Source organism: Epargyreus clarus, unplaced genomic scaffold (assembly GCF_041222505.1).
Source record: "Epargyreus clarus isolate Ecla_fem2 unplaced genomic scaffold, WU_Ecla_fem_2.2 ptg000001l, whole genome shotgun sequence".
Taxonomy (NCBI): domain Eukaryota; kingdom Metazoa; phylum Arthropoda; class Insecta; order Lepidoptera; family Hesperiidae; genus Epargyreus; species Epargyreus clarus.
This window is the reverse complement of record NW_027332209.1, coordinates 6,265,729-6,281,448: the sequence shown is the minus strand read 5'-3', so window position 1 is coordinate 6,281,448 and position 15,720 is coordinate 6,265,729. Positions and strand designations below refer to the sequence as shown.

Below are 15,720 nucleotides of genomic sequence, written 5' to 3'. Positions count from 1 at the left end.
AAATTCCATTATTATTCTAACAACATTTTCTTTTCAGTTTAACCACTTTTTATTTTCAATTTACAGTTTAAAACATTTTTGAGACTAATTTCAGTGAAATGTTTAAAATAAATACGTGTTCGTCTCCGCTTTTTAAATTTAAGTATTTAAATGTTGTATGTTCTATATGCCTTCTACATATTTATGAAACATTTATAAAAGAAAGTAAAGTGCCAAGGACTTGAAAATCATTTGTCATGTTAAAATGTCATCATTTGCCAAATTTATAAAAGCCGTCAAATAGATACGGTGTAAAACAATAAATTAAACCGAAAATTAAAAAGGGAAGGATAATTGTGCAAAAATGACGACGAAAAATGAGCTTAATCTTAAGGTAAATCCCGTAAAAGTTCCATTAGAAACAGACCAGGGAATACTTGAAAGCGAAGAACGAAAATGGGGATTGCCTTTGAAAGAAGTTTATAAACATGGAATAGCTTTTTATAAAGGTAACAATTACGTTTATACTATAATACTTATAATAGTTCATACGTATTAAGTAGGTATATGCGATAACGCGGAATAACCCAGGACAATAATAATAACAGTATTGATTGTCAATTTTACTTCGGAATCGAATCGTAATAGATTTGTGATAAGAGTTTTTATTAAATTTGTAGTGTATGTTATTTTTAAGAAGATAAATTAGTTGCAAGCAAATTGAAAAGATACTATACTATTACTATGAACTATACCTAAAGATAATCCAAATTTTCATTAAAGAAGTGTTGTTTTAGACAAGGATGGCAAAGCGGTTCATCTGAGTTACGAAGACAGGCTTAAGTTAGTGGCGTATACGCAGCAAACTATACACGGCCCGTTCGATCCGAACTCGGCGCCACCGTTAGGTGTGTTGGATATGATCGGTCGGGACAGACGTGCTGCCTGGCACGCACTGGGACAAATGTCACAAGTACAAGCCATGGCTGGATTCATACACACACTAGACAGGTAAAACAATTACATACTTTACTAGTTCAAGGGATACACTAAACAGTATGTTTTTTTTGTTCTTTGATTAGTAGATTTTTTTACTTGTTTGATTTAGTACCAAGCATGCACTTAATCTATACTCATTATTAATAATAAATCTTAAGCAATTATTGCCTGTCACAAGGCCAAATTTTACAATTTATTAAACACAAGTTCAAGGAAAATTTTTAGGTGACAAAAATTAGTTTGAATTGATTTAAGACCGTTTATGGTATGTTTGTATTATGTATACCATACTACCCTCTATGTATGGATCAAACCACAGATATATAGAAGGTTTCAGGATTGATTTCCAGTTAAATAGGCAGTATAATAATGAACAATATCTATACTTCTTTTGTTTATGTTATTTTTTGTGATGTATATCAATAACGCATAAATCTATAACAGAGGATATCCTTATTTAGATAGTGACTATCATATAAGTTGTCAGTATTTAAACTATTTTTCTATGCATGAATGTAACTGTAATAAATATGAAGATAATTTAAAATTACAGATTGTGTCCACTGTTCAAACCATATTTGGAAGCCATCCAGAAAGATTTTGAAGACAAAAAGCAACAGGAGTAAGTTCTTCTTATCCATTACTTTAATCATATCCTTGAGATTATGTATGATAAGAGTTGCATCAGTTACTAACAGTATTTTAAAAGTGAAATTTTGAATATTTACAAAATTATATGTTGTTTATCAATTTTATAGGAAAGTCTTATATATTCAGCGATTATGTTTTGAAATGTAAAGAAAGGTTTTGATTTTCCTCATAACAAAGTAAAGAAACATTACTAGTTCCATGTTAAATTACTCACCACAATACATTTACACATTGTGTATAATGAGTTATGACTTAGTATTAAAGATAAAACAACTCATATTATGTTAAAAAATATTATTCACACTTACTTTCTTAGAATTCAACGAAAACCTTACAAAGGCTTATTAAATATTTGAACTGTACACTTAACTGAAGCATTTTATATAGAAGTATGCACATATATAAGTATTTCTATGAAAGTTATTCTATATATTACCAAATGCGAAACTATTATTAAGTTTTCATGTTGAAATATATTAATATCTTATGAAATTTTAGATTGAAAAGGCAAGAAGAAGAAAAAGCACATTTAGAATTACAGAACAGAATAATGCTTGAAAAGGAGAAACAACAAAGTGCAAATCCAACTGAAGAACAACAAGTGTAAGTTCTGTATTCTAATGGAAAACTTACATTACTATATTATCTTAAACTAGCTGACCCGGGAAACGATGAGTTGCCATATAAATAAAAAAATGTTAAAGGTGAACAACCCTTATCACTTAGGGGTATGCAAAATAGGTAGTAGCCGATTCTCAGCCTACTGAATATGCATATAAAATTTGGTGACAATCGGTAAAGCCGTTTCAGAGCAGTATTAACATTATGACACGAGAATTTAATATATAAGATTATCTTATATAGAGTCTATTTCGATAAGAAAGATTATCAGTTTTCGCACACAAACAACAAAATCTGGAATTTTATTTATTTGAAAATATGTTATCATTTATATGTCTACCTGGTCCATAAGTTTTACCTTTTCATAATCATTACTTATTAGTTAATTGAACTAAAGTAATAAGTATAATAACTAAAGTTATTGCTAACAACTTATTCTAATAACTTAGACTTACAACCGGTTTTAATAAATAGAAATTAGGTATGTTTGAATGACCTCCAAATTGTGAATGAAACATTATTTTACCAGTAACATATTTAAAAAAAAATTCATGGTTATTTATTGAATAGTATATTATTATCATGGACGAACCAGTCAAACATGTTTTTAGAGTTTTCTTTATTTACCTTGGCCTCATTAATTACAAAACTCAATTATTATTATTGACCTTTTTAGGCAAAGAATAAAGGATGCATTGAACGCACAAACATACGAACAGTTTTTACAATACGCACAGCAACAATTCCCTGGGAATTTTGACCAACAAGCAATACTAATAAGGCAGTTACAAGACCAACACTACCAGCAGTATATACAGCAGTTGGCCGTTGACCAAAGACTCGCCAACTCCAGTATTAAATTCCAAGATGAGGCAGATGAAGGAGAGAATGAACTTACAGAGGATGTAATGGAGGAGTTTCATTTGAAAGACGAGGTTGTCGCACTTGTGGATAATAAGTAAGTAATTTGAATAGTAAAGATCACTTTGTTTGTATTAATAGAAGTCTGTTGGAAGTCTTAAAGTGGTGTGTTAGTGCAGTTTAACAATTAAGACATCTCTGCTCGACTGCTCGCTAATAAATTTAATTTCTTAATTACTTATCTTACAGATCAATGCAAACTTCAGAAAAAACAGATTTCACAGAGTTCACTGAAGAATCAAGGGGAGAGGAAGAGTCAGATGGTATGACTTTTGTCATTAGCTAAGAGCGCTTTAAAATTAATCGTGCGATTTTAGCGCAGCATTCTTGTATATCTTAAAATGGAATTACCAGCGACTCATCAGCTACGATGTAGCCAGTCATATACATTTAAAAGCATCGTTGCAGTCGCGGTTAATTTAAAAGCGCCCTTACTTGCATGCTAGTGTGTGACGTCACATAACATGTTGAGATATAGAACACGTTGGGTCGACAGACGGTTTCCCGGTGGTGGAGGAGGCGCACATGTGGAGCAGCGGCGACGTGGAGCAGTTCAAGCAGTCGGCGGCGGCGAGTGGAGGTCGACTGGCGGTGGCGCATGGAGAGACTGTTACGTTAAGAGTACCTACACACGCTCGGGCTAGGGCACTCAGCTGGGCGTTCGCTACTGACCACTATGACTTGGGTGAGTGCACATAATATATTCTAAAAATAACCGAACGTACCACACTGTACGAACGGGCTCCTGGGGGCGGTGAAACGCATATGTGGATAAGCGATGGCGTAAAGCGCGCGCGCTTAGCTTAGACTTTGCTACTGACTATTGAGATCTGGGTGCGTACATAGCTGTACACTGTAGAGTAGTATGGTGTAGACTTCCGGTGACGACGGAGTGCACATGTAGAGCTGCTGCGATGTACAACACACAGGACAAGCAGGGACTTTGCTCCCACTACATGGGCCTTTTTTTGACGATAAGGTAATCTAAGAAAGGTATCCAGTGTCGTGCTAGCGATTATAGTATATGTGGGATTTTTATTTTACCCCTCTGGTGACTGTCTTTAGTGCAACATGGAGAACTCCAGGTTATCCAACGAAAGGGTACTACCCAGATGAGCATTTATGCTCACCACACCATCAGGCCGGCCTTATTTATATTCTGCAAAAAGTTATTTGTTAATTGTGTGTTTATTAATCATTTTTATTTAATTAATATAATTAATTTAGAGATATCATTAATGTTTGCAGGTTTTGGTTTGTACTTCGAGTGGAGCAAGTCCCCAACTACCGAAATGACCATTCACGTGTCGGACAGCGACGACGATTATGGAGATGACGACGGTTATGGTGATGATGGTGTGTGAAATTTACAACCTACATTCCCTTAACACGTTCAATACCAATACGATTTCATTAATTCCTTCTGTAGTGCCGCCTATATTTACATATATAACATTGGACTCGCCCGGCGAGTCGCCAACACATGAACAAAATTTATATAGACTCGCAAGGCGAGTTGTTAGCACTGAACGTGTTAAAGACAATGTTAATAAAATTATGCTATTTGAGTAATAGTTTATTTAATTGGCTACTAATATTATGTTATTATTTTCTAACCTTTAAAAACAAATAAATAAATTTGTTTTTAAATAAAATTGTATTTTGTTATTGAATGTTAATTAATATTATATCTGTACATTTTGTTACAGAATTTAACGAATCCTCCAACGACGTGGAAATCGGTCAAAGCGGAGAGACCCGCGCGTTGAGCAGCCAACGACCGCCTGTGAGCTTAATCGTACCCATATACCGCCGGGATTGTCACAATGAGGTAAAATAATAGACATAATATATAGAAACATACTTGTTCGCAACACATGTGCTCACACACGTATAGGGTTCGTACACAAAACTGCGATACGACGTCGCATCGCAAAAATCTGCGAGCTCCCTCGACGCATCGCAAGAACTTGCGAATTGATTCGCATCGCACAGTGGTTGTTGTTGTTGGTCACCCTGAGAGACGCTACGCCGCACGATATCGCATCGCAGCAATTCGCATCGCAATTTTCTGCGTTGCGAATTCGCATCGCGTCGCATCGCAGTTTTGTGTTCGAGCCCATAGTCCGATTCATAATTACGTGTCCAAAATGTAAACAGAAGAATGTCACTATAATCACACTATAGTCAACACACACATACATTGACTAACGCGTACGCATGTATGCCATTTACAAGCCATGCGATCATAACTGCCACTGCTCTTATGGAAGTCATTCATTAACTTCTAGATAACATCTGGCCCTAATGTGCTAAGGTAACTGCAGCAGATATGTTGATAAAAATACCTCAATTTACACATTTTTTCACATTAGCTTACATAAGGTGGAAAACCCCATGAACTTACTACTGTGTACAAATGAATGAATGCTGCCACACTTATAAAATTGTTAAATGTTTCAGGTGTATGGGGGATCGCACACATACCCAGGAGAAGGCGTGTATCTACTTAAATTCGACAATACCTACAGCTTATGGCGAAACAAAACATTATACTATAAGGTATATTATACACAGTAAATACATACAGTGTTAATTGTCAGATTTTATTAAGGAAACGATACAATACTAATTAATTAATTGGTGTCAATAATATATATTAATATATTAAATTAATTTACTGCCAATGTAATCGTAGTAGTGCAATAAAACATGATTTTAATTGTTAGTTATATGCTTAAGGTGTCACTTAAGCGTCAATTTATTTATGTTATATGTTGTAGATGTATTAAAATATATTTTAGCTGAAGTAATACAAATTACTTCAAGATCGGGAGTTGAAAACTTCAATTCCGTAAGGTAATGGTTTATTTTTCTAGGTTCAAACAAATCGATCAAAGAATCACTTAAACAGTAATGTATTTTCTATTTTATTATAATCCGTATTGAAGGCAACATTACTATGGCTCAAAATTACTTAATTTAATTTCCGATAATGACTGATTAACATATTAATATACGCTACATGTTAATTTTCACTGGATTTATTTATTACATGACAATGTATGTGTCATGTGAAATGTTTTTTGAGTGTACTGTTTTATTTCCTATTTAGGCGTAATAAAATGCAAAGAATGCACAGGCGAGTAGAAAAGGTAAGTAGGCAGAATACACAGATAAAAAAGTTTTGATCCTATACATTGCGGGAGCGGTGCCCATGCCTATCAACATTACCATTTCCATTTGTCTTTGCAATCTTTGAATAAAATGTATGACATAGATATTATGCAGTATTACATATTTTTTACACATTAAACATAAAATATATATATAGCTTATTTGTCCAAATGTCTTATGTATGATAATAATCACATAGTTTTAATCGAAAAAATCTTATTCCTGTGTTATTCTGGAGTTGCTTTACGAAATTTAACATTTATTATGTTCCTAGAGCCTTCTATTAAATTGTTATACAATTAAAAACCCATTAATACTATAGATTAATAATATATGTTTTATATCTAGCAGAACGCTATTTCAAAAATCAAATTTAATAAATATATAAAATATTGTCAAATAAATCTATATTTAATGTTAAAAATATTGAAATTAATTTCTTATATAAACGAAAATAATCATTTATTAACATTTCCATAGAATTAATTGAATTGAATACATACAAGTACAAGAGTACGCTAATTTTACACTCAAACAGGGAGAAAGGAAATATTTTCGGCATAAAAAGTAGTAGTTATTAAAATGCTGATATATGATTATTTGAAGTTTGTTCTTTTGTTGAAAATTAGCACTTGCAGGCATCTGCTATCTCTCTGGCTAAAATTAAAGTTTAAAAAGTCCATTTAGTAACTGGTAATGTTACCACAATAAAGAGCTTAAAATGGCAATTATGTAATTACAACTTGAATTTTATTGCTCTTATATATTTATTTGTACACTAACATTATTTTGCATTAATATACCTTATTTACTCGTGCCATTGGAAGACATAATTAATATAATTAATCAGTGAAATTTACTCCATTAATTAAAAACACTGACAGCTCTTTAAATTCATTTTAATTATCTATAAAATTTAATGGAGGATAGACGATGCAGTAACAGTGATGTGTGATACAGTCATTAGAAAAGATATAGATAGATTCATATTGGGTGACTTGTTACATAAAATATAAGCAAAATCTGCACAGAGCTTTACGTCACCTTCGTTTTTACTGTAATTATTTTATTGATAGAGTAAAAAATAAATGGATTATTGTTTTTTAATATGGGTTAAACAGAGATATAAGTGAAATATTAAGTGTAGTAGTGAGTAGATTGTTGTAATTCACCTATGTGTTATGTTTTCACATTTGAAAGTATATAATTTATGTGTACCATGTTTCTGTAATACAAAAGTCTTGTAAGAAAAACATGTTAGTTTTTTTTTTATTTAATACCTAATTTTGCTACTGCCTACTACCTAATATAGACCAGGGTCGATAATTTTTGAAACCAAAAAAAATTACAATAGAATGAAACCCATTGGAAAAGGAGGGGAATATGATCAAAATGAAAGGAAAAATAAATTACGGTCGATCCGAGTTCGGGAAGTGGGAGGGGGTGAGTTTTTAAGGGTAAAAATGGTTTATCTTGATTTCCGGCTAAACTACCTATGCGAAAAAGTTCAATGGCAAAGTTGTTGGTAATAAAAAGATCTACAACTTTTGTATTTGCAATTTTTTCACATAACCTCAAAATTTGGGTGAAAAATTCAAAAAACCAAGTTTTTGGTTTTTTATTTATATCTTATTCAAAAATTTTTTTTTTTACGAAATTTGGTGAAAACTTACCTTATTAAACAGTACTGTACCGTTATTCGACCTAATAATTATGAGAGTGGCTTCCGTTTCCGCTTGTTGCTAGTCACTTACTTCCGGTCCGCCGCGCCCTCTATACCTAGTTTCCTGCAACAATTGCTTGTACATTTCCGGTCAATAGCAGGTTTGCGACACCAGCGCCACCATTGGCAGGTTATACCTTAGATAACGTTTTTACTTCATTGGCTGTTCTGTTCTCGGCCGAGGCGGTCGCTAGCTGGCTCGACTACGAGCACTGGGCCGACTCATTTTTTGCTAGTCTTACTTACAGTGTAAAGAAATTGCGATTTCGCAATTGTTGGAGTACCAATGAATAAGTTAAGGATTTAACGAAGTTTTCGTTCGGTAAAGTGTAATTTCTATTAATTTAAATAAAAAAGGAGGTGAGTAGCCTTTTTCTTTTAAGAAATTAATAACTTCTAAATAATTGTCATTAGCATGCGATTTTTAGCTTGCTTCTCTGACCTTTTTAGGTTATGTCGAATGATTTTAAATGACTAAAGCATACCTATATTACAATAAATGTAACTTTATTTATTCATTTATTTTTTAATAAAAATAAAATGCTTTTATTTTTGGTATGTAGTCGAAATACGGTTGTTTTAACTGTGTGAACGTCTTAACGGGTTTTTGTCTCCGTTTCGGCGTTTCTCTAAGTTCCAGGGAGGAAGGAAACCAGTCCGCCTGCGCGTACATCGAGTGTCGACGTTACCAGGGATGCCAGGGAACGTAATCCGAGCAAAGCACCGGCGGCTAACAAGAGAAAGCGAGTATAGTTCGTCCAGTACAGAATCTACTTATAGCTCTTCTTCTGAATCGAGCTCATCATCAAACGAAGTCGAAAAACATCGAAAGAGGCGCTCTCATCATAACCGTAAGTTGAATTAACTAATTCACGCAGTTCGTGTGCTTCAAAATAAGATTTCTTCAAATCACTATCAACCGAGATAGTATAGTTAGTGATGATCGTGTAGACTCTTATAAAATTGGCGAGTTTTTTGATGAAAGTTTAGAGTCAGTCAACAATGAACCGACCAAAGGGACGTCAGTGTAAATACTCCACTCCTTAATGCATGCATACTAGGATAAAAGAATTAACTGTTCCACGTGCTTCGGAGGACATACTCCAAAACTGAAGGACATTTCGCTCCAAAAACAGTACTTACGCTCACCTGTTTTTACTAACCACGATTCTAACGAAGAAATCAAGCGTTATGATCGTTCAAAGCTTATTCCTTACATTCAGAACGCTTTTTGCAGGCTTAATTTATGTCCTGTTAAAACAGTTTGAAATTCTTCAAAAAGATATGAATAATTTTCTTATCTGGACGCAATTTAATGAAACTGATTTAAATTACGTTAACGTGCATGCAAACATTAGGGAGATTTTTCCACAGGGTGAATATTCCAAGGTGATATTATGCAGTTAGTGTGTGGTCACGGAGCTGAACTTGTCCAGCACAGACGTGAGGGTATCCTGGCTGCCCTCAGTGATCCCTACAATAAATCCACGTTGCGGAAGGCACCACCTTCATGCTCAACGCTGTGCGTGCTCAAAAGGCGTGAACAAAAATGTTATGGGCAACAAGGACAAGGATCGCATCTCTGCGCCGCAGAACGATCCGGGAACTTCCTCGAGAGTCCAAAATTCCTCGGAGGAAAACCCAACACTCATCCAGAAATAGCGGGCACCCAAAAAACAAGAAGGCAAGAGAATCGGGACTCCTTTCGGGGAAGAGATAGCAAGTTGACGCGAGGACATGGACAACCTATGTCATGAAAAGCTGCGAGAACCCACTCTCCCATATCCCGCCGGGATAGGAGGGATCAAACTAAAAAGAGGTATTGACTCGCCGAGTCAACCTTTTCATGCGGGCCAACTTCGGTTGTTTTGCCACCGCTGGGAGTTGATGGGGGGCACCGCCCTACATCCTCAAAATAATAATGCTTACCAGACACCATTCAAGGCAAAAACCTTTGCTTAAACTGCCAAAATTTCAACATCATACACTACAATCACATGAAATGTCGCAAATAATACACAAGATGCTAAAGCAAGATGTACTCAAAGTGGCGAGATTCTCTCCCAGTTTCATTACGACAATATTCCTGCGACCCAAAAGCTACGGCACATAAGACCAACTTTCAATCTAAAGAAGTTAGACGAATTTGTCCACAAACAAAAATTCAAATTGAAAAATGTGCAACGTGTTCCGGTTTTACTACAGCCTCACCACGACTGGTTGTCGAAAATAGATCTCTACCAAACTTACTTTCATCTGCCAGTAGTAGCATCTCACATGCGTTTTCTGCGATTGATGTATGCCAACACGCCACTAGAAATGACATGCCTGCCTTTCGGACTCGGCTCTGCCCCGAATTTGCCTCTCTATCGAATTGGATCGTTCAATACTTAGAAGGCAAGGTGTTCGGATCCTAATATATTGGGACGACTTCCTTTTGGTAAATCAGGACCCAGCCTTACTACGCCAGCATATGGAATCACAATGCATGCGCCAGCATTTCTGGGCTGGAAAATAAACTCGGAGAAGTCTATCCTCACACCACAAAGGACTCTAGAATTTCTAGGCGTATTTTGGGACTCCTGGAGCAACCTGAAATATTTTTCGGAGAGGTTAGCCACCCGAATAGAAGCGGAAACTTCAACCATGTGAGCGAGAGGGAATTCGAAATTTAGAGATCTACAGAGGATCATGGGAATGAAGAATTTCGCGATTTTTGTAATTGTAAGAGGTCGCCTTCAATATAGGTTACTACAAGCGTAGTCATACATTGATGAAACTGCCAAAATCAACCATCCTACCTTTATCTTTGCAAATTCGATCAGACCTAGAATGATGGTTAATGAACTGCATACGAAATTCTGTTATACATCCTCCACCGACAACTCAGTGTATCACGTCGGACGCCCGCGGCATTTTCAAATCAATTCATATCAAATTTCTTTATTCAAAATAGGTTCTTTACCGAGCACTTTTTGAATGTTATATCTACCACCACTTCGCAAGGTTTTCGTTATGGAGAAGAAGCGAAAGAAACTCCATAAGCCAAGCTAGACAACCTGAGTATGTGGGGCGAATGGTCATCTGCACAACAGGATTTGCACTGCAGTCAGAAGGGAATTATTGTTATCTATGGCGTGCTACAAGGACACGGTGAGCTCATGGAATAGAAAACCCTGATCAAACAGTGCGACAACAGCACAGTGGTCGCCTACCTCCGAAGAGAAGGAGGCACGAAAATCTACTGGTCTCACGGGCCTCATTGCGAAAGTATTCGCCACTGTGGATCGAAATGGAATACATATGTCGGCTTACCATATCCCAGGGCACTACAATTGTCATGCCGATCATTTGTTTCGCAAGAAAGCTCCTCCGGAGTGGCACTTGCTACCTCGTTTAACGGAAATAGTGTTTAAGAAATGGGGCACGGAAACAGGTTTGCATCAAGCATAGCACATGTTGTACCAGAATATTGCAGTATCGATTGAATGGACAAGTCTGCGGCCCTCTACGATGCTCTGAGTACAGAATGGCACTTCCCCTTAGCGTGGGGTTTTCCGCCACCGCATCTTGAACCAAGACTTCTAACCTACATGAACAACGCCTCAGGGACATTCCTTATAGTGGCACCCAGATGAAAGATGTGTTCTGGAGACCAGACTTGAAGAACAAAACCTTAGTGCCCCCGTATACTATACGTAATCTGTCCCAAGTACTAGTCGACCCGACAACGGGAATGCCACCTCCCCAGGTGATGGACGAAGTCTGGAAATGTGGGCGTGGGACCAGTTCTTAACAAAAAATGGTCACTTCAGTCAAAATTATTACTGTCCTCAGGGTGGCGTAAATCCACGCTGAACACTTATCGACCAGCTTGGAAAAGTTGGGTTACTTGGGCAAAGTACAACCCTGCCAATATTTACGATCCAAAGGGATCTAGCTAGGTACCTTGCTAATCTGCATCAGAAGAGGGGCTTGTCATATATCACTATATTGGTTCACACTTCACAAGTTTGTCGCTGCTAACTTTATCAAACCTAATAAGTAATATGGATAAATTGAGTTCCCGCTGTTTAGTAAAAGCTGTTAAGGACATTGCGTTAGGCAAACCCAAAATAACCAAATCTCCTATCTGGATACTGATATTTTGGGTTCACTATCTTGGTAACAAGAACCCTGATAACGCTAATTTGTACGATTCGTCTAAGATTACTGCTACTATTTTACTTTTGTGGTCGGGACGACGTGTACACGATTTAACATCGTTAAGCATTTCCCCGGAACGTTGCATTGTGGAAAATGTTTGTATTATTTTCAGGTTATTTTTTGGATTAAAAACGGATAGTAACTATACTTACCAACAATCAGCTTGGAAATTAAGGACTAACGCTAACGACAAATCATTATACCCAGTTTATTGGGTTAAACGCTTAATCAGCCTGCAGACTAAAAGGAATTTAGCTAAATCACACAGCCTTTTCTTGACCTTAACCGGTGTGCCTAGAGCTTTAGTCGTACCATCATATCAGGTTGGATTAAGAAGCTCCTACTAGACGCCGGCATACAGGCTATAGCAGGTAGTGTTAGGTCATCTGTAGCATCCAAGAAATGGGTAGAACAAAAATTGTTCTAGATTAAGGAAACCTTTAGGTGAAATCTTGTCAAGAGGTAACTTGAGATCATCTAACACATACAAATATTACATAGTCGTGATGTCTCTTGTGACCATACTGGTCCATCTGTAAACATTTATAATCATTTATAAATCACTTTTGAAACAACTTAAGTTTAAACTTAAGTTAAATTCTTTTAAGTAAAATATTTTTGATCAGCAATACAATCTTTGTTAATAACACCTATTTCGTTTAAGGACAAGTTGTTCTAGAACATTGTTATAGTTTCTTGTCGTATAATATTTACACTAAGACACTTTTTTCTTACTAATTGTTTTTGTTACTAATTACTATTACTTAGTAAACATTATTTTCAGACCTCGGTTTTCTGTAGCAATTATTCACCACTTAATCACATTGGCTTGTTCCAGCACCACCAGGCGATAATAGACACGTCTCTCATAATTATTAGGTCGAATAACGGTACAGTACTGTTTAATACTTACGTTTTACCTGAAAATAAAACGTTTATTAAACATACTTACCTTATTCGACCTAAACTTTTAAAGCTGCCTGGTGTTATAAGAGACGCAATGAAGTAAAAACGTTATCTAAGGTATAACCTGCCAATGGTGGCGCTGGTGTCGCAAACCTGCTATTGACCGGAAATGTACAAGCAATTGTTGCAGGAAACTAGGTATAGAGGGCGCGGCGGACCGGAAGTAAGTGACTAGCAACAAGCGGAAACGGAAGCCACTCTCATAATTATTAGGTCGAATAAGGTAAGTATGTTTAATAAACGTTTTATTTTCAGGTAAAACGTAAGTATTATGTCCCAAATACACTGTAATTTATTTGATTAAAAATATTTATTTTTTCGCCTTATTTTCACTTAATATCAAAAAAGCACCCTAATTTTCAATCGAAAATTCTGACGTCAAAATATCAGCTTTTTTCAAAAAGTTTGGGGGCTTTTTGTTCGTTGAAATATCTACTTTCTGATGGTGTAAAAAAAATATACATTACTATAGGAAATGTTCTCAGAAAATGCAAAAAATTGAAAAACACCCAAATTCGAAAAAAAATTTTATATCATTATGTACAATTTTGAGGTATTTATTAAAATTTATACTTTAATTACTCAAAAAACGTAAGATTTCATGTTTTATTGATAAATGAAAAAGTTGCAAATTAAAATATACTTCAATAATTAACAAAGAAATAAGTTAATAAAGTTAATATTTAATAAGACATCTACAATATTTTGAAAAAGTTGTAGAATCTTATTTAAATAATATTTGTAGATGTCTATTTACTGCTGTTTTAAGATAATTTATATACCTGAGTGACCTTCGGTAAATTTTAGCCGGTTATTTTAGAAGTGGGGACGGACCTAGGAGGGTCTGGGCCTTACTACATACCTGCTATTTCGTAGCAGCTGTAAAAACCGTTAGCCAGTATTCGAGATACAGAGCAGTGTACAACATCGTTTTTAAAAATACACGTGCAGGCTCAGTTACTCTAAGTGAATTGTGAGAAATTTACTTTATTCAAAAAATCGTTTGGAATCTACATAGCATGGTAAATACAATCTGTATTTAAATCTATATTAATCAACTTTAAAATAAAAATAGTAATATTTTCTTTCATAAATAGTATGTTTAACATAACATAACCTAAAAAATTAAAATTGAATGATATTTTAGTACAGGAATAAAAAATAGTAATTTCGTTTATTTTATACAAACAAATTTAGTTATACTCATGATAAAACTTTGAAGGCATTATTAATTTAATTTTGTCTTTTCAGATTATCAGTATGGATGGATCTGTTTGTATAATCTGCAATAAGTCAGATGACAAGCAAGTGTATGAAATAAAAAAAATCAGCTTTGAATCGTTTAGTGGAGTCTAGCAAGAAGAGAATCGACAATAAATACAATTGGGTTTTTTTTCAATTTTTTGCATTTTCTGAGAACATTTCCTATAGTAATGTATATTTTTTTTACACCATCAGAAAGTAGATATTTCAACGAACAAAAAGCCCCCAAACTTTTTGAAAAAAGCTGATATTTTGACGTCAGAATTTTCGATTGAAAATTAGGATGCTTTTTTGATATTAAGTGAAAATAAGGCGAAAAAATAAATATTTTTAATCAAATAAATTACAGTGTATTTGGGACATAAAAAGGTAAGTTTTCACCCAATTTCGTATAAAATATTTTTTTTTTGAAAAAGATATAAATAAAAAACCAAAAACTTGGTTTTTTGAATTTTTCACCCAAATTTTGAGGTTATGTGAAAAAATTGCAAATACAAATGTTGTAGATCTTATTATTACCTAAAACTTTGTCATTTAACTTTTTCGCATAGAACGTGTAGATTAGCCGGAAATCAAGATAAACCATTTTTTACCCTTAAAAACTCACCCCCCCCCACTTCTCGAACTCGGATCGACCGTAATTTATTTTTCCTTTCATTTTGATCATATTCCCCTCCTTTTCCAATGGGTTTCATTCTATTGTGATTTTTTTTCATTTTTTACCATTTTTAAAGGCTTCGGCACTGGTCTAATACTGCTATTGAACATTTTCTTTTTTAGGCCCTAAACCCCTTATAGCTTAGGACGAACAAAAAGGGAACTATAGGCCTGAGATACATGTCTATGGAGGAAACTGGAAACCTTATCATTTCATCCCGTCCATCACTACATGTGTCTCGGCCATTTTAAGTTTATTAGCTTAGAACTTGCAAATTGGATTTCAGCAGCCTCCACGCGCTTCGAGGAAACTCGTTAAACATGTTAATGTTAATGTATTTTGCCAATTTGATGGCTAGATTTATAGCTGCGACATGCGTGGTTATCTACAGCTTCCACTGAAAGTGCGGGAAACTTGTATCGATCTAAGCTTCCGTAACCGCGATGGTTACTCAATCGCACAAAACAAATATTTTTAAGATATTTGTTTTGTTTACAGTATGTCGTTATTCCACATCAATATGATAATTTCAAAAATGAAACAGGCCCACGATTAC

General features: G+C 35.0%; 1 protein-coding gene across 2 annotated transcripts; it reads left to right on the top strand.

Moving 5' to 3' along the window:
• The first annotated feature begins 231 nt into the window (after positions 1-231).
• On the top strand, positions 232-7,601 carry LOC140743739 (Golgi resident protein GCP60). 2 transcript variants are annotated; one of them, XM_073075283.1, is made up of 10 exons: positions 232-488; positions 777-990; positions 1,532-1,600; positions 2,128-2,232; positions 2,927-3,208; positions 3,361-3,434; positions 3,668-3,856; positions 4,420-4,527; positions 4,881-5,002; positions 5,635-7,601. In XM_073075283.1, the coding sequence occupies exons 1-10, from the start codon at positions 344-346 to the stop codon at positions 5,749-5,751; spliced, it is 1,425 nt and encodes a 474-aa protein (XP_072931384.1). In that variant the 5' UTR covers positions 232-343; the 3' UTR covers positions 5,752-7,601. The 2 variants fall into 2 exon arrangements, with proteins under 2 accessions (XP_072931384.1, XP_072931372.1); XM_073075271.1 differs by having other exon boundaries at positions 3,650-3,856.
• The last annotated feature ends 8,119 nt before the right edge of the window (positions 7,602-15,720 follow it).